This window comes from Adiantum capillus-veneris, chromosome 7, assembly GCF_014529385.1.
Source record: "Adiantum capillus-veneris isolate H3 chromosome 7, ASM1452938v2, whole genome shotgun sequence".
In the NCBI taxonomy this organism is placed as follows: domain Eukaryota; kingdom Viridiplantae; phylum Streptophyta; class Polypodiopsida; order Polypodiales; family Pteridaceae; genus Adiantum; species Adiantum capillus-veneris.
Window position 1 is genome coordinate 166,861,436 of NC_140937.1, and position 25,536 is coordinate 166,886,971.

The 25,536-nt window shown below is 47.0% G+C and overlaps 1 protein-coding gene across 5 annotated transcripts in view; it reads right to left on the bottom strand.

The window, feature by feature from the left end:
* LOC147454998 (phosphoglucosamine mutase family protein) overlaps nucleotides 1-25,536 on the bottom strand; it is a 164,924-nt gene that overhangs the window by 74,781 nt on the left and 64,607 nt on the right. For all 5 annotated transcript variants that reach the window (XM_086516853.1, XM_086516852.1, XM_086516855.1 and 2 more), the window contains 4 exons: nucleotides 9,529-9,646; nucleotides 9,322-9,403; nucleotides 9,167-9,239; nucleotides 9,008-9,069 (listed from right to left, as the gene is read on the bottom strand). In XM_086516853.1, coding sequence (XP_086372979.1) covers nucleotides 9,008-9,069; nucleotides 9,167-9,239; nucleotides 9,322-9,403; nucleotides 9,529-9,646 — 335 coding nt within the window. The remainder of the gene's footprint in view (nucleotides 1-9,007; nucleotides 9,070-9,166; nucleotides 9,240-9,321; nucleotides 9,404-9,528; nucleotides 9,647-25,536) is intronic.

A 25,536-nucleotide genomic window follows, 5' to 3' on the forward strand; every position in this document is an offset into this window, starting at 1 on the left:
GCTTCCGCATCTTCAAGGCTCGCCTTGTGCCACCAGCATAGACTGTTGATCCATACTCTCAAGGGATAATTCGAGAGACTTCACGGCAGCTCCAACAGCATGCGGAAGGGCAGAGAGTTCCTCCGACTCTAGCGCCCTGGGCCTTTCTTCACCATGGTCCGGAGTGAGCTCAGATGGCACTACCGTCCACCTGTGTGGCTTTTCCCTCCTCCCATCTCTTGACTTAGCTCTCATTGTACATTTGTTGTTTTTTCATTGGCAAAGTCTCCCCTTATGGTTGATGTAGCCCTTTCTAGTAGAGGTGGTTGTAGCCCTATGGGCAGTTTTATTATCTAATAGAAGGATCTTTTTCTCAAACATTAAAAAAACTTTAAAATTTGTTTGAACCTATTCAAAACTCAATAAAAACTTATGAGTTGAAAACTATGCTTACATAAACACCCCCCAGGCGTCCCTAGATGCAATCTCAAATACACATGCGATACAGACATAGACTCGTTTACAGGAAAGCATCTGCTTTCCCGGAAAGCTCTCAAAAAGCAAGCTCTTTTTTAAAAAGCATATGCATTTCTTCAAAGCTTCTCAGAACCCATCTTCATTCATGTGCGCTTGCATCTTACACATAACTTTTACTCAATATCGGATTTTCTCCTCGGCCCATGGAATATTCCCTAACCAATGCTCTCGTCACCCATCCTGTGACGTATCAGGAATATCCATTATATCTGGTCTCTCGCACCGAAATTACGAAACAACTCCTTAGCGATGCTTTGTCTCCCATCATATGACACATCAAAGATGTCTGTTCCTCATGGATTTTTTATCTTGTTTATCTACAGTACGTAACTTAATAGTTCTCAAGTGCACAAATTTAAATAGTCCTAATTTAGTTGAATAGAGATTACTCAAAAAATAAGAAATAGCCAATTTAGCAACATATCAAATGTGCTTGAGCCAGGACTCTAGGGAGGCTTGGCGGCTCTTTAGAGAGCACTCACCCTGTCACAGTATGCACCCTCTATACATAATAGCAGAGCAATTACCATTGCCGGACCCGTCGGAGCCCTTTTCTCCCACTTCTACTTTCTTCACATCAGAGATGGTGAGGTGTAGACTACACACAGAGAGGGCACAGGATGATGATGGTATAGTGGCATAGCATTTCATACATGCTAGAGATCATATTGATGGTTTGTTGGCCTTCGTATTTAATAGGGCCAAGTGTGAGGGGTTCCATAAGACTTGGAATATGTCTATGCATCACTACTAAGTCTAGGGATCTGACCCTGCCAACTATCGCAATATCATGATTGGCCACTCATTTGTCAAGCTATATGCATCAATACTTGAGCATGAGTTAAGAAGATGGGTAGAGAGAGAGAGAGAGAGAGAGAGAGAGAAATGAAATGTAATATTAACGTCTTCAAAAGGCCAAAATGACCTACTCTGAGACGCATCAGGCCCCGGGGCAGTCCATGCCCCATGTGAGCGGATACAGATGGGAGACAACTTGCAGACAGGAGAATCGATCAGAGCGCAGAGGACGAGGTTCAGGAGGAGTGGCAGTCTTATTCAGGGAGGAGCTACAGTCTCTAATACATATAGCTCGAAGGGATGAGCATGCTAGGTACATGTGGGTGAGACTGAAGGCAGAGACAGGCAGATATTTATACATTGCTATTTGCTATTTTCCTCCTAGTACGTCAGTATATGCATCACCTAGAGAACAGTCCCCCTTCTCTATTTTAGATGATGATATATGGGAGTTTTCCAGAGATGGCGACATTATTATCTTGGGGGATTTCAATGCTAGGACTGCCCATCAACAGACAGTATTCTATGATACCTCAGAGGAGGTGATGCGAGAGCTTGATATTACAGAAATGGGCCTGTCTAGATTATCACAGGATGAGGAGCACACTTAGTATGGCAGATACTTGATTGATATGGGGATTGTACATGGATTGGCCATTTTGACTAGCCTACAGAGATTCCTTGCAACTAGTGGTTTTACATGCTTTCCACATCGGCATGGCGCTAGTACAGTGGATTATATTATGGCTCCACCAGGACTCATTCCTTCCTTTTAGGATTTAGTGGTGGGAACTAGGCCGGTTGGGGTAGCAGTTGATCATGCTATCTTGTCTTTCACTCTATCGTTCCAGTTCAACGCAGCTCCATTGGGAGAGGCCTCCACACATACTCGATATACCTTCACGAGGGAGACGTTTCATGTGTACACTAATGAGAATACATGCAACTATGCACTCAGGAGCCAGGACAGCCACTAGATGAGCTCACCCAGATTCTGACAGAGACGCTACATAATGCAGCATCACAGGCATATCCCCACAGCCAGCCTTCACGTAGACGATATGGGAGCATGCCTCAAAACAGTTGGTATGATGAGGAGTGTAGAGAGACGAGGATCAGATTACAAAGAGAGGTACTCATGGGTACTACTACACATAGACAGTCACGGATTATTTTCCGCTGCCTAGTGCAACGAAAGAAGGGGGCTTACCTATCTCAATTAGAGTGTGATTTGTATCAGCTATTTATGAGTCAGGACTCTAGTGAGGCATGGAGGCTTTTCAATGAGCACTCTCCACCTGCTACATCTCTCTATACATCATCGGGGCAGCCACCTTTGCCTGACCCTCTAGAGGCATGCCCAGAAACATGTATTTCTTTACTACTGAGAGGGTAAGGAAACATGTATTTCCTTTACTGCTGAGAGGGTAAGGAAAACCATTGACAAGATGAAGACAGGAAGAGCGCAGGATCATGATGGTCTAGTAGCAGAGCACTTTATCCATGCCACAGATATGCTTGCAAAGCCTCTTGCTATGATGTTTAATAGAGCCATGTATGAGGGTTTCCCTGAGACTTGGAGTATGTCCACTATTGTGTCTATCTTCAAGTCGAAAGATCCTATGCTTCCCGGGAATTACCGAACCATCATGGTTGGTCACACTCTGGCTAGGCTATATGCATCAATTCTTGAGCATGAGTTGAGTGGATGGGCGGAGAGAGAGGGCATACAGGCAGCAGGACAAGTAGGGTTCAGGAGAGGTTTCTCCACTCTTGGCCAGATTTTGACACTCATAGCCATTATTGAGGGTAGACACCATGGCAGGAGGATATATTGTAGCTTTTTGGATTTCCGCAAAGCCTTTGTTACAGTGCCACAAGCCAGACTCATACACAGATTGCAAGAATGGGGTTGCCCACAGAGTTGATCTGGGGGATCTTAGCTTTATACAGGACCTTGGTAGGACAGGTACGCACTACTCAGGGCATGTTCGACATGGTTCACTCCACCATTGGGGTGAAGCAGGGTTGTCCCCTATCTCCAACTCTCTTTGGGATATATGTAGATGAGTTTTCAAATTATGTACATATAGAGGGTGGTAGAGGTGGTCAGCTTGCAGGGACATGGATTCCGTTGCTATTATATACTGATGATATTGTGCTGATCTCCGATTCTCCGGAGGAAATGGAGCGTCATTTGGATACATTGCATGTATTTGCACGGGACAGTGGATTGTCTGTGAACCTTGGTATGACCAAGGTAATGGTGTTTAACACCACAACGCAGTGGATAAGGAGGTCCGCCCCCACTTTTACATATGGTCGAGAGACTGTGGAGTATGCAGATACATACACTTATCTTGGGGCGGTTTTCAGTGGTCCAGTATTTTCCTTGAGGCGTGCAACAGATACGCGATTGACCACAGCCTATGCAGCATTGGAGAGACTTGAGAGGATATGTTCGCAAGTTCAGTTCCAAAAACCTCAGACAAAGCTTTGGCTCTTTGACACTTTGGTCACTTCGGCCATGCTGTACGGAGTGGAGATATGGGGCCCCTCAGTTGGTCATCATAGTAGAGCTGGCAGTACTGATGGATGGAGATGTATGGAGAAGCCCTTGGTGTCTATGATTTCTCGGATGATTAGGACCAAGGCCTCAGTACCACATGACATTGTTACGGCGAGCTCGCTGCTCCTCCATTGGTAGTGGAGGCACTCATTCAATCAGTTTCATTTATACATAGCACTTGGGCTCTCCCTAGAGAGAGAGATGCTCGATTAGCACTAGAGTCTTCGCGATAGCTGGCATTGCATGGAGATAGATCATGTTGGTATTCAGAGATGGCATCTTGGTTCCAATTACATGGCTTTAGTATGGACCGGCTACCCCCATTTCGGTACTCTCAGGATGCACCCTCCATCTCTTTCACTTGGGTAGAGATTACCAGGCTCATCAGACAGGACTTGATTCAGTTGGATACGAAGAGGACATGGATACAACCTACACATGAGCTAGGTACGAAGATGACTTTCTATAGAGAGCATCTTCTCCAACTCACGGAGGATGGTTTTGTGATCAGACCAAGATACATGGATACTCATCTATTCCCCGAAACACGATGTGCTATTGGTCAAATACGCACATCCTCACATCAGCTAGAGATCGAGACAGGCAGATTTAGAGGAGTACCCGTCGAGTCCAGGATTTGTCAGGTGTGCCAAATAGAGCCAAGGACAGAGCTACATTACATTTGTCACTGCCAAGTATACTATGAGATACGAGGCCGCTTTCACTGTCTATTTAGAGGGGGTTTTGGGCCACTTTCTAGAGTCATGAGATACCAGGATTAGAGATGCCTCGGATTATACTTACTGGAGATTCACAAACACAGAGAGGACCTCTTGAAGAGGGGCACAATGAGAGAGATCCAGCGACAGCAGAAGATTACAGATTTCTTTCAGTCACAGACATAGGAGTTCGAGCAGTCCCCACACCATAACAACTCCAGAGGCACTACAGGCATACTGCTTGATCGAACGATAGAGTTGGGGCGGTCCCGTCGCCCACGGATAAGGGGGCCCTCTCGATATCGACGCAGATTGCGACAGCGGATCCATACCATATTGGCGCAACATAGCAGCCGTCCTAAATACTGATGTATATGTATATGATGCCTCGACTGTCAGAGCTTCATTGCATTGTATCAGCTCACCCTTTGTATTTCCTATTCCCTTTGTATCAGCTTTCACCCCACCCCTACCCACTATTTTTAATTGCATTGTATCGGCTCACCCTTTGTACTTCCTATTCCCTTTGTATCGGCTTTCACCCCACCCCTACCCTCGAACGTGCGTGCGTGTGTGTGTGGGTGTGTGGGTGTGGGTAGAGAGAGAGAGAGAGAGAAAGAAAGAAAGAAAGAAAGAAAGATATATTACGTCCTGTCGAGGCCAAAGCTGACCTATAGGACAAATCACAATACATCCTTGGTTACAGTGTCTTCCATCATAGCAAAATGAAAATAAAATAAAACTACCTCAGTAGCTCAGAGCTCCATGGTCATGAGCTTACCATTACAACATGTATTACCCATGCTTTCTACATATAAAGAAAAGAAAGATGTGCAATCAGGTTTCTTTAGTTTCCTGTGCTGAGGTGATTTGTTGACAAAGTCTCTAATGATGGCTCTTCCTCCTCTATAGACTGCCCACTTCCCCTTTTTCCTTGCTTCTCTTACTTTTTCTAGTTCTGCTGATCTGTTCTTTAGTTGGGTAGGTGTCAACTCATCTGATATCCAAACGGATGTACCTTTTAATGACCTTGTCTGCTTCATGACCGCTATCTTTTCTTTCATATCATAGTAGAAAACCTTTGTCTGTTTCCCTTTGACTTCCACATGCATTGGCTCTCCCAAATCGATGAAGGGGACCACCCGAGACAATCGTTTACTCAGTGTATCTATCTCAACAGTGTATTCAGATTCATCTTGTTCATCTTCATGCCTTGGCATGTCCCACCCATCGGGAAGACCTCCAATTCGAATATGTCTTTCTACACTCTGTACTCTCTCTTTTTCTTTAATAATAGACAAAACTTTATCAGAAAAGCTTTGTGGAGTTACCTTAGCTGTAGATTGGTCATCTTCAACCTTTGGTGGGAGTTCTTCCATTGTTGTTTGCTTTGTTGTCAATTCTTGCACTTTTGTTTGAAGGTCTGCTATGTGTTCCTCTTTCTTCTGTAGCTCTTGTTTGACAAGACTGAGTTCATTCTGAAGTTTCTTCATTTCTTGTAGCATGTAAGATTCCCATCCTATTGGTTTTATGATTGGTGGAGGGACGCGATCTGGTTGTGTCAGGATGTCAGCAAAAGTCTTCTTCTGCTTCCCTGTCATGGTGCGGGTGTGTACGAGCTTCAGGGCACGCTGAATTTAGGAGGGGATTGTCTACACGTGATCATATCTTCACACTTAGAGCGATCATTGAGGAGGACAAAGCAAATGGAAGGAGGATCTATTGTAGCTTTGTGGATTTGAGCAAAGCCTGACACACTCCCGAGAGCCAAACTAATATGCAGACTACATGACTATGAGTCCAAAGGAGCTTGTATGGGGTATCATTGCACCCTATGAGACAGTTATAGGGAGAGTATGGACAATAGAGGGTCTTTTAAAACCTGTTCACTCTACTATTGGGATGAAGCAAGAATGCCCACTTTCTCCGCCTTTATTTGGATTGTATAAATGATGAGAATTCTAATTATATTGAGATGGATAGAGGGACACAGCTGTCACGTACCTTGATACCTTTATTGCTTTATGTCGATGATATTGTGATTATATCAAACTCTCCAAAGGGTATGTAAAGATATCTAGATGCGTTACATGCTTATGCACATAACAGTGGGCTCTCCATCAAGCTTGGCAAACCAAGGTGATGGTATTCAATACGATAGCACAGTGGGTGAGGAGATCATCACCTATTTTTACATATGGATAGGAGATAGTGGAGTATCTAGACTCCTATACATATCTGGGTGTTGTGTTCAATGGACCTATTTTCTCCATGAGAGGTGCCATAGAGGCTAAACTGACGGGGGAATACGCAACATTAGGAGGAATAGAGAGGATATATTCACAAGAGTAGTTTCAAGAGCCACGCACGAATCTGTGGCTATTTGACACCTTGGTCACTTCTACATGCTTCATGGAGTGCAGATATGGGGGCCTAGCCCAGATATCATAGTAGATCGGGGCGCACACTGCACATATGATGAATGAGATCCATGGAGAGACCACTTGTATCCATGATCTCCAGGCTGATCTGGGTGAAAGGCTTAGTGCCACATGAGATTATTAGAGCTGACATCTTTGATGAGTGCACCACCGATTGTAGTGGAGGCTCTTGCTACATCGGTGTCTTTCATTCATATCACACGGGAGCTCCCACACGACAGATATGCACAACTAGCACTTGAGTCATCGCGACAGTTGGTCAGTGAGGGTGATACTTCATATTGGTTTGCACCGATATCGTCTTGGTTTGAGCTACATAGATTTAGTATGGATAGGCTGCCCCATTATCAGTATTTCCTTGAATGCACCATCCCTCACCCTCACACATTTAAAGAGTAGCAGGATCATGATCTCATTCATCTTGATACTAGGAGGACTTGGGTGTCTTTGTCACATGAGCTCGGGACGAAGTTTCTCGAGACTATCTTCTCCAAACGACAAATGATGGTTTTATCTCACGTCCCACGTACATGGACACCCACCCATTAGATGTGTCATTGGTCAGCTATGCACCTCATCTCACCAGCTGAAGATAGTTAGAGATAGAGACTAGCCCATACAGAGGAGAGATTCTGCCAGGTTTGCAAGAGAGGGCCAGAGACAGAGGAGCATTATATCTGCCAGTGCACAGCATACTACACTGCAGCCGAACTGGAGCTTTTTGCACAACCAATATGCAGATCTGCAAAATCCCAAACCTTAGCGTTTCTACATGCGAACGTACTCTATCTCCAAAACAAAGGTTGAAACACGTTCGAAATGGAAATCTGCTACACTGTTTTAGTCCAAAGGATTGAATAGAACCCTCGGATCTCCAAAAGGAATGATCGTTTGACAATGGCTCTCAAGAATATCCACGCCGCTTCCTACGCTGCTCTTGCTTGGTACTCCAAGCTCCTCAGACACAACCAGGCTCTTATACCATGTCAAGAGATAGAGAAGGAGAGAGCTTGAGCTCTTGCAAGCACACACACATACACAAAGACGGAGGCAAGAGACTGTGTCCCTTATCCCGAATCATGATCTACTATGTTCAAGGGTGGCCGTGTCCTGTCCAACACCCAAATCAGCCATAAGGCGTCTGAGCCATACACTTTCAGTGGAGACTACTCAAGATGGCCCACCACAAGTTACCCAGTCACACACCTCATTGGGGCAACCTTCTTGATCGAGCCATCTAGCTTGGCCGCTAACGAGCCCCGAGGATGCAATGATCTTCACATCGTAGACGAGGTCTACGTCGGAGGCTACGGAGCATCGGTGAGCGACATCGAGCACACCCCCCAGAGAGCGACATCGAGCACATCGGTGAGCGACATCGAGCACGCCCCCCAGAGAGCTGACTATGGAGGACCATCATAAGAGAGTTCATGGGATGATCACCATTGTATACTTTCTCCATTATACACCTCATTAGCCCTCTTGTGATTGTACCCCTCCCCATATGTTCTGAGATGATGTATTATGTGATGCTGATGATGATGGTGAGGATGTAGGGTAGGCTTACATACCTACCCACTCTCGGTACCCTCATATATTTAGCAATGCTTGGGTGTTTGCCCAGACCCTATATAAAAACATTACATTTAGTGAAGAAAAGAAAAGGCCAACAAAGAAGAATTATCTGGAAGCATTTCTTAAAGAGAAAAAAAGAGAAGACCAGCAAAAAAGCCTTTCAAGCAGCAGCTAAATACTGAACATTACTCTCATGGAAAAGACATTATTCATGATACATCCATGTGAACATGGATTTATGAACTCATATCGACGCTTATTTTGGTAAAAACTAAATTTTCCGTTACTCCCCCCCCCCCCCCCCCCCAAAACAAAAAAAAAAATTCAAGCTTCTAATTTCCTGTAGCAACAAAGAGACAAAAGCAAAGAAAAAATTCCACAGTCCATACAAGCCTGATGCCTTCGTCAATCACATTCTTGTATCCTCTTTTGAAACGATGGTGCTTTCCACCTAAAGAATAGAGAAACAGAAATAAGCACAAATGCAATCGCAAAGCTCCTGAAATGGTCAAAAGTCCTTAGAGAGATAGAGTTAACTGGAAAATCACCTAGCTTGTTCTCAATAAATTCAGTCAAGCCATCTGAGGTGACACTATCAGTGACAATAGTTGTTCCAGGATGCTGCCAGAATGTGAGGATCATTGCGGTCAGCACATCATATTTAGCTTTTAAGTGTCACAATTTAGTAAACCAATCACTAAACCTCGGCAAGAACGATAGCTGATAAAAGTGCTATCAAACCATTTCGATTCATTTCATTGCCCTTTGAGTCCACTGCAGCAGCTCTGCATGCTTATAAAGAGGATGTCACTTATCAGCAAAAAGACCATTACCACAAGCAGTCAGTTATCATGAGTTTGATGCTATCAATCAAAAATCAGAGATGTACAACATTATAAAGCCAGCACACCTGTCAACATCTGTATCAAAAACTATCCCCAAGTCAGCTCCATTATCAAGAACAGCCTTTTTAACGGCTGCCATAGCCACTTTATCCTCTGGATTGGGGATGTGATTGGGAAACATGCCTACAAAATCGGAGAAGAATAAGTGCTTATAAGCGCGCACACACACACACAGAGAAATGAAATGTTATATTAACGTCTTCAAAAGGCCAAAATGACCTATGAGACCAGAGCATTACAATGTGGTGAATCTGATACAAAGGCAAAGTAACAAAATGAAATGACAAAATGATAAAATATAAATAGTATGAAATCCTAAGCTGGTAGGTGTGAACTAAGCAGCTAGCCGGGATAGCTAAATCACAAGTCACAAGAGATCCAGCATTGGTCGCTAGCGGATCTCATCAATCTCCTCCATGGCTCAGCAGCCTGACCGGGCGTCGTGCATGTCGGGCCAAAGTGATCCGAATCCTCTGATGTAGCCTCCGTCGATGCTGTGTAGTCCTCCGCAATCGTGGGCATCTGGATCTTCCCAGCTCAGTCGCTCGGTCGATGAGCGTGCCTCTGGTGTGAGGCGAGCTGTGGTAGTCATAGTTACCCGGAACGCGGAACGGGAACGGCGACGAGATCCCCGCGGAACGGGGGAACGACTAGGGGTCCGGAATGGGAACGACACGGAACGGGAGGTATAAAAAACACCCAAATAGTGCATTTTTTAGCTCCTTGTGTTCAAATACAAGGATTATTAGAGTGCTTTGACTCTAATACTCACAAAAAACTCGTTTTGAAGACCATTCAACCTTGCTATGACTAGATGATGAGAGAGAGAGAGAGAGAGAGAGAGAGAGAGAGTGCGAGGGAGAGACTTGAGAGAGTGAGAGGGAGAGGTAGAGATTTGAGAGAGTGGGAGGGAGAGGAAGAGAGCTTTAAGGCTTGAAGCCTTGAGCCTTGAGAGAGTGAGTCTTGAGAGGAAGAGATCTTGAGAGTGTGAGAGGGAGAGAGCTTGAGCCTTGAGGATTAGCTTGTGGAGAGAAAGGGGGAGGGGGGTGCATTTTATGAGTCCTTGAGGCCTTCCACACTTCAAAAAGAAGCCCAAACATTTACTTCAATTTTTTCAATTTTTGCCAAATTTGTTTGTAGCCGTTGGCCGTTCCAGGGGCATTCCGAAACGTTTCTGGGGCGTTCCGGAACGGCCGTTCCGGTTAGCACTGGCCACCCGGAACGTCTGACGTTCCGAGACGTTTTGGAACATTCGGGAAGGGAACTGCCCCCCGGAACGCCGGAACGGGGGCTAGGGGGCGTTCCCCGGTAACTCTAGTGGTAGTAGCTCCTCCGGGTGTCGAGTGTCTGCTCTATAGAAGTCTGTGATGTGTCTCTGAGATTGGCTGGCCTCTCCTCTCATCAGGCTCTCTCTGTGTTTGCGCAGCTCAATCAGAAACAAATCCAGGCTTCTCTGATCCTCGTACCTCACGACTTTGGAGAGTGGTCCAAAGCCCTCTCTGAACAAGCAATGGAAGCGGCCTCGTATCTCGTAGTAGACGGGGCAGTGGCATGTGTAGTGTAACTCTATCTCAGGCTCCATGTCACACGCAGGTAATGTCCTGGCCTCTGCTGGTACTCTGTTGTATCTCCCAATCTCGATCTGCAGCTGGTGTGAAGATGTGCGTATCTGGCCAATAGCACACCGTATCCCATGATACAAGTGGGTGTCCATGTATCTGGGCCTCATCACAAAACCGTCTGTCATAAGCTGGAGAAGATGCTCTCTGTAGAAAGCCATCTTCGTGCCCAGATCCTGTGCTGGCTGTATCCATGTCCTCCTGGTGTCTAGCTGAGTCAGGTCCTGGGTGGCGGATGAGCCTGGTGATCTCGGATTGTGTAAGATTCACGGAGGGTGCATCCAATGAGTACTGGAAGGGGGGCAATCTGTCTATACTGAACCCCTGCGCCTAGAACCATGATGTCCTCTCCCCATACCAACATGCTGTATCTCCCTGCATGGCTAACTGTCGAGAGGACTCAAGTGCAAGGCGGGCGTATCTGTCTCTGGGAAGTTTCCACATGCAGTGTATGAAGGAGACAGATCTGGTGAGCGCCTCAACCACTAGTGGGGGGGGCAGCTAGCTCTGCTCGGATAATGGCACGTGGTACTAAAGCCTTGGCTCTAATGAGCCGTGAGTTCTCCATGTCCCCCATCCATCAGTGCGACCTATCCTCCCGTGACGATCCAATGAAGGCCCCCATATCTCAGCTCCATAGAGCAATGTAGAAGCCACCAAAGTGTCAAAGAGCCAGAGCTTCATCCGAGGCTCCTGAAATTGAACATGTGAACACATCCTCTCCAATCTACCTAATGCCGAATGGGCTCTGGTCAATCTAGTCTCTACTACTCTCCTCAATGAAAATGCTGGTCCACTAAAACCACTCCAAGGTAAGTGTAAGCATCTATATACTCCACTGTCTCCTGGCCGTATGTGAATGCGGGCACTGACCTCCTGATCCACTGTGGGGTGGTATTAAATACCATGACCTTGGTTTTACCAAGGTTGACAGACAAACCACTTTCATGAGCAAACCTATGCAAAGCATCCAAGTGACCTTGCATCCCCTCCGGAGAGTCGGAGACCAACACAATATCATCAGCATATAACAATAGCGGAATCCATGTCCCTGCTAGTGGTGCACCATCACCATCTCTCTCAATGTAGTCAGAAACCTCATCCACATACATACCAAATAGAGTAGGAGAGAGTGGGCAGCCCTGCTTCACCCCTCAATGTAGTCAGAAACCTCATCCACATACATACCAAACAGAGTAGGAGAGAGTGGGCAGCCCTGCTTCACCCCAATAGTGGAGTGAACCGATGTAGATAGACCCTCTGAGGTGCATACATGCCCTACTACTCGTCTGTACAATGCCATGATCCCCCAAATGAACTCTGTGGGTACTCCCATCTCCTGTAATCTCCGCATTAATCTAGCTCTCGGTACTATGTCAAATGCTTTGCGGAAGTCCACGAAGCTACAATAGATCCGTCTCCCACCGGGGGGGGGGGAGAGAGAGAGAGAGAGAGAGAGACTTTATTAACGTCTCACAGTGGCAAAAGACAATTGGCCTATGACACAAAACCCTGTCCAAAGTATCAGTGTCATCCTGATGTCAGAATATACAACCAACAAAAGAGTCTCGGCTATGATGTATTTGTGTCAAAGACTGTGGATGTATACAAGGCATCAAAGTGATGTGCGTGAGAGTACATGGGCTACATGGACCAATACTCCCTACGGCGGTCAATGCCTATCTAACGGTGTAATCCCTTCCAACAAGTGATCTGACGGAAACACAGAGAACTACTACAATCCGCAAACTTTGGGAACACTTTATCATTGAAAACAACTTGAAATAACTGAATTAAAACTCAGAGTGAAGGGACATAGAGAGAAGATGTCCTAGCCGGATGCCCATGTACACAATCTGTGGCCCTGAACTGCCACAGTCAGCACCCCGGTTGGGTATTTGGAAGTGTCAAGTACAACTGTAGGAAAGCTAAAATTCAAAGTTCGAGTGTCAGGCAATCACGCCACAAGCCTCAAGCTGTGTGTGTGTGTCTCTGAAGTGGTGCCTCAAGGGTGCTTGTATAGGCCCAACCATCCTTCAAAAAAGTAAATGGCGCCCAAAAACAGCCCCCCCCCCCCCCCCCCCCCCCCTTCTCTTTCCAACACTATTAAAACAGAGGAAGAAAGAGAGAGACATCAATTAAAATAATAATAATTCAGTTTTAGAGAGAGAAAATCTGCCTTTAGAGAGAAACTTCCGCAGATTTTTAAGGAGAAAATGTGAAATCAAGAAATCAGCACTCTCTGAGGCTGGAAAGAGAAGAGAGAGAGAGAGAGAGAGAGAGAGAGAGAGAGAGAGAGAGAGAGAGAGAGAGAGAGAGAGCACGGATAGGGGGATGTAACCAGCAAGTCACTGACAAGGCGGTGAATTGACAACACCACCACGACCAACAAGGAAAACAAGAGATACTTGAACTTAAAAAGAGAGCTGCAACAACTGAAAAACTTGAGAAAAGGCACACCAGAGCTTAGGTGTCCACGCAAGTGTGCTGGCCCCTAAGCCACACGCCCCTTGCCATACTTCTTTATTGCTTGATCTCATAGAAACAATAGCCCGGGGAAGCTCGATCTGCAACCAATGACCAAAGAGCTTCTCCAAGGCCGATAATTGAAGGCACTAGGCCTTGAAAGCAACTTCTAACAAAAACTGGCACCACCTCAAAAAGTCAACGCTTTCAAAAACTACCCAAAAAGCCGCCCTCATCTTGTTGCCATGTCAGCCTGCGCTCGTACCTGCCACATCAGCACCCACAAAACGCGCCATGTTTCATGCTGCCATCTAGGCCGCAGGCCCGGCATCAAACTTGGGTGATTTGCTCCAGTCTACCGTCTAGCTCCAGCTCAACTGTTCTCTTCTCTTCCGCTATGGTATGATCACACCATGTCATCACTTTGAGACATACCCCCTCTTAAAACATAAAAAAGAGTAATCTCCCTTTATTACGTGTGCAAAACAAAAAACAAGTGAGAATTCAGTAGACACTAAATTCATGCACACAAACATTTAATCATCAGTCACAAGATGATACAAAATGATAGCATGCACTCGCACAATCAACAATCACATTCACATCCTTGTCCCCACTGAGACCTCAGACACAAACAGTGATCGCAATGAATCAGTTAGCCATCACATCCAAATCTCACGAATCTTGACCAAATGTCAAGATGCACTAAATCCATCATACTCATCGTCAGTATCACCTCACCGGTGAATAGAGACAAAATGTTGCAGACAGTTCACCTCACATACACAAACAAACACACATTTTCAAGAGTACTCAGCATGTATTTAAACACTACAATTACTTTTAAGGAATTTCAACCAGAGCACGTATCGTGGTAAACAAACTTTGTAAAGATCATATAGCAGCCTTGACAAAGGAGTGGAGTGGCTCGTCTCTTCTGCACTACGCATTGCACCAAGGTCAACCGCGAATAGTCACAACTAGATTAAAAGACTCAAGGTAAAGCTCAAACAACTAAAGAGTATCTGCCAAGTGCTCCTCCTGCATCCATTTCGCATCAAGAGCAAGGTGGTTCCTAACCTTAACAGAGTATCTCTGGACCACATTACCCTTCACTTTCCTTGTGAGCCCTTGTGAGCTAGGATATGCTTAAGTACAAGAATCTCCTCAGTTTAGTCTATCTCAGGCTGCTCCTGTGGCTCCCTGTCCACTAGCACCCCAATTTTGAAAGGTCGTAGTAGATTGCATTGTAAATCCTCCAAGAATGTCGCAATTTCAGTCAAAAGGATACATCATTGATCTTCTTTGAGACTTGGAAGTGCCCATAGTATCGTATACTTAGCTTAGGATAAAACTTCTCCTCACTTCATCTTTCTGAAGCGTGCCTTCTGAAACTGTAGAAGTACCCAATTACTTTCCTTCAACTACAAGTCGCGTCACTGCCTATCTGTTGCTTTCTTGTGCCATTCTTAAGACTTTTGCCAAGCCTCCTTAACCTTGGCAAACATTGTGGCTAGATCCTCTACGAAATGATTAGCCTCCCATTGAAACTTATTTTTCAAAGGCTCCTATGGATTTTAAGCGGTAGTTGGAAGTCCAAGCTTACAAAAATCAACTTCTTAGCTTCACAAAGGATTCTATATGCGAAACACATACAAAATCAACCGTTAATTGAAGTCTACGAGAGGTGGCAAAACGTCACTAACCCTAAACAGAAGTCGGCACTCAAGCAAAGCCGAAAGTTATATCTTCTAAGAAGATTTCTCTAGGGCGTGTTTCATTGCAAAACTTTCAAAGGGAGGTATAGTGCCAATTAGCAAACATATGAAGTGTTTGGGACGTTCAACGACTTGCAAGGGATAAAAATCCAAGTCTTTTCCCGGCTACTTGGACCAAAAAATCTACGTTTTTCAATCTAGCAAGGAGCGGATCAAGAAGAAGACACGATCGATTGAGTTCATTCCTTTGAGTTTCACTATTGTGACCGTACTTCTAGGACGAGGACTCTAGTTCTAGTTATAGTGACAAAGAAGAGAGGCGGTCTCGGAAAAGAAAGCACCAAAGAGCTAAGTCCTAGAAGCATTAAAGGTGCTATGACATTTCGGAAGAGGAAGAGGATGACGAAGATGACAGATCTTCTACCTTTCACTCTACTTTTGGACAAATAAGGAGCCACATACTCGGCCAACCAAGTATGATGATTTGGAGCATTGCAATCGAAGTGTCAAGTTTGTTACTTTCCCAGGTTCCAGAATACAACTGTGCAAAATTAGATTTTAAAACAGTCACGCATGTTTGCAATGCTCTAAACTCTTGGATGTCAAGCAATTTATAGCTGTTGGCTACTCAAACTTGAAGGATTGTGATGCCATATGGGAAAAGATCCTTCATGCCTATGGCTGTAGGCTTGGATATCATGCATAGCGGTGTTATGATACAAACAAAGCAGTGTCTTGAATTCAACAGTTTGATACTTCTTTCTCGGGAGGCAACTTTATAGAAACTTCCAAGACTTGAAAAGCAACATCTCACCATAAGGGGAATTCACAGACTTGGTGTCAACTCTTATACTACACAAAAAAGCATCTCAATTGGGTGGGGATTAAGAAATTGTTCTTGGCTCTCTAGTTGACACCACAAAAGCAGAGATTTTGACAGCTTGGAATCATCTTCAGATGAAGAAAAAAGACAGTCTTTCCACTTACAATCAAAGATTTTGGGATAATTTTCTAGCCGTAGCGACTGTTGTCTAAAGCAAAGCCTTCTAGCATTTAGTGGCTCATAGACCATGTTTTAGATGGTTAATCGCTATTGACAGCCTCCTTGACATTTTCGATGGATACGTTTGTATCCAAATCTTCAAAGAAGGGGACTCCCAAAGGGAAGAAGGAAGGTAAAAATCTTGTCCAAATTAAGAAACCCATAGCACCTCAAATGTCTATTGAGTAAAGGGCAGAATCCTACACGCAAAGAATGGGCTATGGGTGTAGAGCACTTTTAGCAAAGTGTCCTAAGGAGGGGAAGCCCGAAGACACACAAGAAACACTAAAAGCGGCAGAGGGGCAAACACCTAAAAAGGGGCAGACTAAAGCAGGACTTGTACCAAATCTCATGGGATGCCCAAGGACCATAAGAATGAGAGTAACGAGCTCTGCAAAGCATGGAGAAAAGTACAAGATCAAGATGTCTTAATGTCCTCTGCAATGAACAAGGCCAACTTTATCTCTACAAAGATGGGAGTTAAGCCTAAGGACACCGAACCACACCTATTCCCAAGATTGTGATGGTCTCTCCTTTAGGTAGCGGTTGCTTGAGAGTAAACTTTGAGACATTGAGTGAGACTAGACTAGCATTTGCACAAAATACTCTAGGGGATGAATCTCGCTAGCTTTTGCGAGGGGCTTGCAGTTATAGCTAGATTTCATAAACTATTTCTAGAGTTTGGGCCGAATATTGCAGAGATTGGTTGCGGTCTTGGTGTAATTCTGGGTGAGGGCGGTGCACCATCTGATGGTGTATATACAACCCCACACTTAGATTGATACTTAACCCCTCTCGTGAAGAATTCTTCTCGGTTAATCTCTCTCCCTACTATACATGGAGGAGAGCATACAACAAAGAGTATTCCTCGTTGGTTTACCACGATATTGTTTAATATGTGGTAGAGAGAATCATACAACAGTTGGATGCAATAACACGATAGAGCATCCAGATCAAGCCTTTTTTGAGACAGTTTCAAATGGTCCAGGTCAGCCCACAAATTGATAAACAACAAAGCAATAAAATAGAAACAACTTGATGACAATTGCACAGTCGACACAAGAAGGCCAATTCCTTCTTTAGAGGTGTTTGCCCTGAAAAAGAGCCCCCCCAAGGGTACCTCTGTATCCTTAATTTGCAAAAGTCACAATTGTCAAGTGCTCCACACATGAGGCTCACATGGGCTCCAAAATCCCCACGAAAGTCTCTCTAGATTGATACCCAATGAGGCACGAAGGCCTTGTATTAATACCCCCTAGCAGGGCTCAAAAAGCCCTATTTTTTGGCCCCCAGGGAAAATCCTCGCTTTTCAGCCCCAAAAGCATAAAAAACAGCAACACCTTGTAAGACAGACCCATGAAGACGGGAGCGCACCCGATGCGCAATGAAGTACGGGTGGGAGTGGCTAATAAGTCTAGGATCTAGACACGAAGATTCTTCAAAAACAATTTACAAAGTGCCAAGTGCCCTGTTTGCTCTTTGATTGGACCAGTATGCTTTCAGAAAAGCGCACGCCTGATGCTCTGATACCATTGTGACAAACTTGGGCACCCCAAGTCTAAAATCTGTCATGACACGAGACAGAGATTCACTGAAATTACTTCACAACTTTAAATCACAGTTCAATTCGAGACGACACGGCCGGTGTAGTTCTAAGCCCATAGGTATTGGCCCCAAAACCTAGCACCCCTTTCAATACTTCTTTATTACATTAAATCTTGAGCAAAGTACAACTCCCGTAGGGGTCCTCTGCTCTCAGACTCTGCGCCCAGATGCTCTAATGTTCCTGAAGCAAGAAACCCCAAAAGCAATTTGTTCCAAAAGCAATTGATCCCAAAAACTGCCAGAAGCAGTCAGTGCAAATCACAGAAATTCCGTACAACTATCAGCGCGATTACAAAACTGTCCATACAGTCAGCACGATCAAGGTGCTTGGCCATTTGTGCCTCTTGCCAGGTCTGATACCAACTAATGGCATTACCCGAAAAATACATGATAGCAAGCGAACCTCGAAGCAGAGGTGAAACGCCTGCAGGCGACTTCTGTCACCTGCAAGATTCTTGGCACCAAACCCAACAGAGGAGAGGTGCATGATCTTCTCGAGGCCCGCGCCTTCTCGCCGAGGTGGGCAAGATCTTGGATGTTCAGTTTCTAGGACGCGGCTACTATCAGATAGAGTTCGAGACCTCCGAGATGACATCCAAGGTCATCGCGATAAGTCCCTTGGCCATCAGCACAATTCAAGCCAACTTTCGACAAAGGAGGCATGGTTTCGATCCAACTACAGATGTTCTGGTAGAGAAGGTAGACCTTCCCATCTTCGTCTGCTTTCTCGGTTTGAGGAGGGAGTATCTGCCACTCTTGTCCAAGATAGGCTCAAAGATTGGGACTGTCCAGAAGACACCTCGCACGGCAGCTTCTATAGCTCCCAAAGCGGCCGGCATCCCCAGAGTACGTGTTCTCGTTCGGGACACCCTCACTCTCCCGAAGGTCATCCTACTACCTAGGGTGAGTGGGGGTTGGTTCCGTCAGAGCGTGGAGTATTCGGGCCTCCAAAATCAGTGTTTTATTTGCAGACAGATGGGCCAGTTGGCAAAGGCCTATCCTCGCAAGAGACCGCGACCCACAGTGCAGGCGCAGCCTCCCAAGACTGAGCATGCCCAGCAGCCAGACGCACAAGACGCACAGGCTGGTACCTCGACTGAGACCAGCAATCTGACAGCTGACGGTTGGCAGCAGGTGCCTGGCCGCCACCAACAAGGGAGGGCTCGCCCCACTGCTCCCCTTGGTGGCCAACCTTCTGCAGCTCGGCAGCACTGGGAACCGTTTTGACCCCCTTCAGCAGGACCCGCCTGAGGAGGCCCCGTCCACTTCACTTCCTCCACCTCCACCTCCTCCTCCCCCGCTCCTACCTCCACCTCCACCTCTCGTCCCCCCTTTCTCCCCGGTGGGGCCCACAGCCTCATCTCCCGACCCCTCCTCCACTCCTCCTCAGGCGCAGGGGACTGGACACGTGTCTGCCGCGAGGCAGTCTCTTGGTAGTGCTTTCGCCACGTGTAGCTCGAGAGGGACTTTCTCACTCGAGGCCGTCTTTTTGGTGCAAACTTCTCCTTTTGCAGCAATCCCTAGAGGTTTGACTTGCTTCGACATTCGCAGACACTAGGACATCTTCGACTAGAGCTTCACACGGTTCTTGGGTGACTCTTCTCCTGACTTGGAGAGGGCTTGCTTTCGAGTCCACGTCCTCTTTTTAGCAGCTAGGCATTGAGGCTTTGGACACAACGGTGGGTTTCTCCTTTCCGCTGCGCGGCAGGGATTCTACAAAGTGGACCCAGCACACTGTTCTTGACTGGCTCCAGATTCAGGCTACTGAGTTCTCACACCACACAGGGGACTTAGGAGTGACAGATTTGGTACAGACACTTTGGCCTCTTGCCAAGTTCAGCGTGACGACTCTGGATGCAGCGGGTTGCAGGGACATTGTGGTGCATCTGTTTGCTGACACTCAAAGCCCTCCTTGTTATATATTTGTACATGAGGATTCTTGGGCAGAGGATGTAGCCCCTCGGGCTGCACGCTCGGCTTGGGCTTGGACAGGACAGTCACTCCTTTCGCGCTTGTCTAGAGGTCGTTCCGATGCGGATTACTCCCCATCCAAACCGGCCTCAAAGATAGCGAGGTTGGCTGTTGTGGCAACATTTGTTTTCTCTCACTGACTCCATGAGGATCATCTCATGGAATGTGCAAAGATTGGGAGGACTCCAGTTTCAACGTCAGAGGGGTCGGCTGCATCACGAGCCTCAGAGATGCATTGTGGGTGATGAGATGGACATTCTTATGCTACAGAAGCATCATCTTTGTGATGCCGCATTAGACAATGTGGTCAGATTTTGTGTGGTCGCTATGAGACATTTTGGTCGGCTGCATTTGGACCTGGAGGCATCCAAGGAGGGGTATGTATGACTATTGCGGATTCTTTGCAGCAAGACATTGTGGGCAGATGGATTATTGCGCCAGGCAAGGCTCAGTGGATCACTATGCAGGTTTAGTGTTGCCTCATGGGCTTACTGAACATCTATGCGCCCAATATGGCAAGTGCACGTGTAGAGTTTTGGTCTTATATTGTTCAATCTCTGCCGCAGGCAGAGCAATGGTACATTGGGGGTGACTTTAACGTGTTGGAGGATCCCTCTGACAGGATTGGAGGTAGCCATCCTACTGTGCATGGAGTTGAGTTGGCAGCTTGGGAGAGGTTTTGTATGACTGCGGGTTTCAGATGTGTGGAAGCATTCTAGCTTTGTGAGGCCTGGCCTTCTCTCGTTCGGACCGCAGAGTGGGAGGAGTGAATCTATCTCAAATAGATCGCTTCTACACGAGTGACCACTTCTCTAACTTGGGTGGGACATTTGCATTATGGCTGGGACTTCCTTTTCGTACCATGCACCAATGATCCTCACAGTGACAGATAGACAGAGGAGAGGGAGCACGATGCTACGCATCCCTCAGAGGGTCTCGCTGGACTCTGCGCTCGCAAGTGGTGGCTCTTTGGACAGAGAGCTTAGACATGCAGGACTCTCCTGTTGACAGAGTGGCCTCTGGACTTGCTGAGCTTAGTCGGCTCTTTCTTCACGAGTCTTTGGCCCGCCTCGCTGTAGCGAGAGAGGAGGAGCAACGTCTCCGAAGGGGCGTTGCCTCCTCGTAGAGGATGCAAGAGCAACATCCAGACAGTCCTTGGCTGGAGGAGCAGCTGCAACAGGCTCGTCGGGAGCTTGCAAGCACGGAGGAGAGGCGCCATGAGTTTGCTTTCCATCGACAGGCATCTCAGTGGACCTAGGTGAGTGACAAAGTGATAGGGACTTTCTTTGAGGCAGTGGGACCCCGACATACGCGTGCTAAGGTCACCCAATTGAGGAGGCCGGACGGGTCAGTTGCTTTAGAGCATGAGGACGTGCGAGCAGTTGTTACTGACTTTTACCGTGACCTACTTTCAGCAAAGCCTCGGTTAGAGAATCAGGATGCATGCAGAGAGCAGGTTTGGGCACAGATGCCTTGTCGTGACTGAGGAGATGCACCACAGGCTTGAACTTCCTCTTCAGCTAGAGGAGCTTCATATGGCCCTCAAAGCACTTCCCCGTGGTAGCTGTCCAGGAGACGATGGTTTGACTCCCAGTTTTTTCTTAGAGTATTCGGACTAGCTTGGTGCAGATCTCTGCATCGCTTTTCAGTACATCCTGCACACAGGAGAGATGTCTGACAGCTTGAGTGAGTCTGATCTACCTCATTCCCAAGGAGGGTGGCTCCTTGGATGAGATTCGACAGTGGCGGCCCATCACCATCCTTAACTCAGCCTACAAAATTCTTGCCAAGGCTCTGAATTTGAGGATTCAGCCACTTCTAGAGAGCATTATACATGGGACACAGACTGGTTTTGTCAAGGAGTGTAGTATCCTTGACAACATCTTTACAATCTGGGAGGCTTCTGCCCTCGCTCGCCTCCGTGGTGAGAATCTCGTGATACTTCTTCTCGATTTGCGAAGGCCTATGATAGAGTTGACTAGGACTTTTTGGAGGGCACTCTACGTAGGATGGACTTATCAGATGCTTGGATCAAAGGTGTGTCAGCTCTGTACAGACGTGCGCGCAGTCAGTTACTTTTGGCAGGCGGTATAGGAGATCGCTTCATGCTCACACGTTCGGTCAGACAGGGCTGCCCTCTTGCCCCCTTTCTCTTTCTGTTCTATGCTAAGGCAATGACCTACGCATGATTGGTTGCCAGGTGATTGTTTCAGGTGGATTTCCCCAGGTTTTGCAGTTTGGTACTTGGGTTGTCAGGTTGGTTTGGTCTTGTTTCCTGAGCAGCAGATTGCTCCCCTCCTTCTGTCCATCATGAGGAAGCTGTTACATTGGAGCTCCGCACGACTCTCTCTGGCAGGCAGAATTGTAGTGGCCAACCAGGTTGTTGGCTACTATGAGGTACATCACATCTTATTGTATTTTCTGGAGTTCCTGCATCAGCCAAATAGAGAGGTTGATGAAGAATTTACTTTGGTCAGGGCGCGACACTTAGATAGCCCTGCCAGAGTGACCTGGCAGGTCATCACTCTTCCTTGTTCTCGGGGAGGTTGGGGATCATAGACCCAGCACAGCAGAGTAGAACCCTTCTTGGGAAGTTTGTTGTCAAAGGATTGCTTCCAAGGGAGGAGCCCTGGAAGGAGTTTTTGCTTCAACGGCTTAGTGCTAGAGTGGCTCAAGCTAGAGGCCTTTAGAGACCTTCGATCAGATGGATTTTCACAGAGATGCGCAGGGTTGGTCTGAGCAGGAGACTAGAGGACCGTTTTGCTGTGAGTCTGCTCCGCTCCTAGGAGCATCTGAGGAGAGGCCTGGAGCAGCACCACCCTACTTGCACGGAGGAGCGTTTGCGACAGCCCCTTGTTTGGAACCCCATGGTTAGCACTCAGAGAGGCCACTTGGTTGGTAGTAGGCCTCATGTTTCTTGGGGTCCCATGGCAGAGGGTCCAGGCTCCAGCACGCACCTTAGGTGACTGGTTACAGTTCTCAGGCTTGTAAGAGGAGCTGTAGAGCATCAAGTTAGAGGGCATAAGAGGGGTGCAAAGCATGTGTCAGGACATCACAGAGGCAGTACCAGCTGAGTGGCTCACACCTCTCGTGTCAGCAGCACCCAGATGGATGGGGGCCTTCACGCAACTGGAGGTTCTCATCGCAGTTCGGGCGTGTTCAAAGACTGTACCTTCCCTGTTTTTCGAGCTACAGGGTAAGGGTCGTTTACACCGAGTGTCAGCTGAGACCCCACACGTTGCAGAGTGCTGTTTTCAGAGGATCCGAGTTGTGGGCATCTGTGGGAGGACTTGTGTCATAGATCCTGACCCAGCAGCTCTTGAGACTGGCCACTAGAGGCTGTGGGCTTGGGAGAGTTGTCCACTTGCACGAGTGCAGTGGGATCCTAGAGAGCGGTTTTGGCGGGACCCTTTCGCCTCAGCCAACCATCCAGGCGTCCCTTTCTTTCAGTACACTGTTCGACTGGGACGTCACATACTAGCAGCACGAAGAGAGGCTTGTCCTGCTACAGCACCTCATTGGCAAGAGGAGGGTCTCACAGCTGAGTTCTTGTCAGCTTTTTGGGCGAGGTTGTGGGACGCCAGACAGCCGCAGCGAGTCACTTTGTTCCAATGGCTGGTTGCACACAGGGCTACAGCAGTGGGGAGTTGGCTTGTACATAGAGGTCTCCGGCAGCATGTGCAGCTTATGGCCACCCTGTGGAGAGTCAACGTCACTGTCTTTGAGACTGTTCTATGGCACAGCAGGTTTGGCTTTGGGTTCTTTGGCTGATGCCAACTTTTTCCATAGCACGACAGTACACTAGGGGAGCAACTGCTTGGTCCACTCTCACCGGCCTGGCACTACAGTTTGAGCTATCCACCACCAGCAGGATGATAATAATCCAGGGGGGCCGACCTACACTCCAGCTTGCTACAGAGCTTACTCCACAGGAGTGGTGCAGTGAGAGAGAGGAGTGTTGGGAGCTCATTTGCGGCCTGACACTCTAGTTCATCTGGCAGGCCCGCTGCTTCCGCATCTTCGAGACTCGCTCTGTACCACTAGCAGAGACAGTTTGAGATCTTTGGCTAGAGCTGACCCATACTCTCAGGGGAGAGTTCGAGAGACTCCAGGGCAGCTCCAACCGCATGTGGTAGCGTAGAGAGGCTTTCCTTCGACTCTAGCGCCCTGGGCCTTTCTTCACCATGGTCCAGGGTGGGCTCTGCTGGCACTACCGTCCACCTGTGTGGCTTTCCCCTCTTTCCATCTATTGATTTAGCCTCATTGTACATATGCTGTTTTTTCATTGGGAGAGTCTTCCTTTATGATTGTTGTAGCCCTCTCTAGTAGAGGTGGTGGTAGCCCTATGGGCAGTTTCATTAACTAATAGAAGGATCTTTTTCTCGAAAAAAAAATCACAAAAGCATCCATCTTACCATCATACTTACTAAAAGTCAACTTCTCCGTGATTGGGTTGTTGGAGTCGTCGTCTCTACTTGCGCTACGTATGACTCGCCAGCCTCCTTGGTTGTTTCGTTCGTCGAGGAGAGTACTTGTAGGACCAAAGCTTTCAAGCATTGATCTCACTGCGCTTCACACTTGTACTCCATAGCTGCACTATTTGCGAGGCTAAGGGCTGGAATGCAAAACGCTAGGGGTTCTGGCTAGGAGCTGCAATGGCGACGAGGCTATGGGCTGATCTACTATCGCCGGTGGCGGTGATGGGCTGAAAACTGGAGAACGCTAGCTGATCTGGGGGCTGAATCTGAAAACGCTGGCTGATCTGGTACGATGGGCTGAATTCAAAAAACACTGGCTGATTTGATGCGGAAATCTGAAGACGCTCGCTGATTTGGTACAATGGGCTGAATTCTGAAAACGCTGGCTGATGTGGTGCAAAAACACCAGAGAGGTATTGAGGTACTGCAGGTACTTGGTACTTGGTACTGCGGGTACTAACTTATGGTTGAGCAATGAGAAGTGACCCCTAGGGTCACTTATATATGTGGTAAAAGCAGGGTAGGGCAATGCCGCTTAAAAACCCACGATTTCTAAATGATGGTAAAATGTCACTTATTAATAAGCTGATGAACTACTAATAAGAGGTGCGTTGTATGCAGTTGAACCTAGGCTTGGTTTTAATGAAAACACTCACCAATGCCTACACGTTGCAGACACTAGCAATGCTCATGTGCAATCATAGGTATGCAACTAATCTAAAGTGATTGGCCATGCACGTCCTACATACAGGCTCACAAGGGTGCCAAAACACTTCCTAGGTTGTCCTAAACCCTAGAAATAGGAGTTAGCTTGTCCACATGCACATAGGGTTAAATGTGCACGTGAAATAGACCCTAATAGGCGCCTAGACAACTCTCCTTGTCACTCTCGCATAGAGAGCATAGATGGCCCATATCCTCTATGATTGTACCCCCATACTCTAAAGTCACCGAAAGAGCCTCTCCCATGGAATTGTGTCAAACCCTTTGCGGAATTCCACAAAGCAGCAATGAAGCTTCTTCTTCCGCACTTTTGCCCCATCAATGATGGCAGCACAAAATGAAGATATGGTCGATGTGGAAAAGGTACGCCTAAACACTGCCTGGCCAAGAG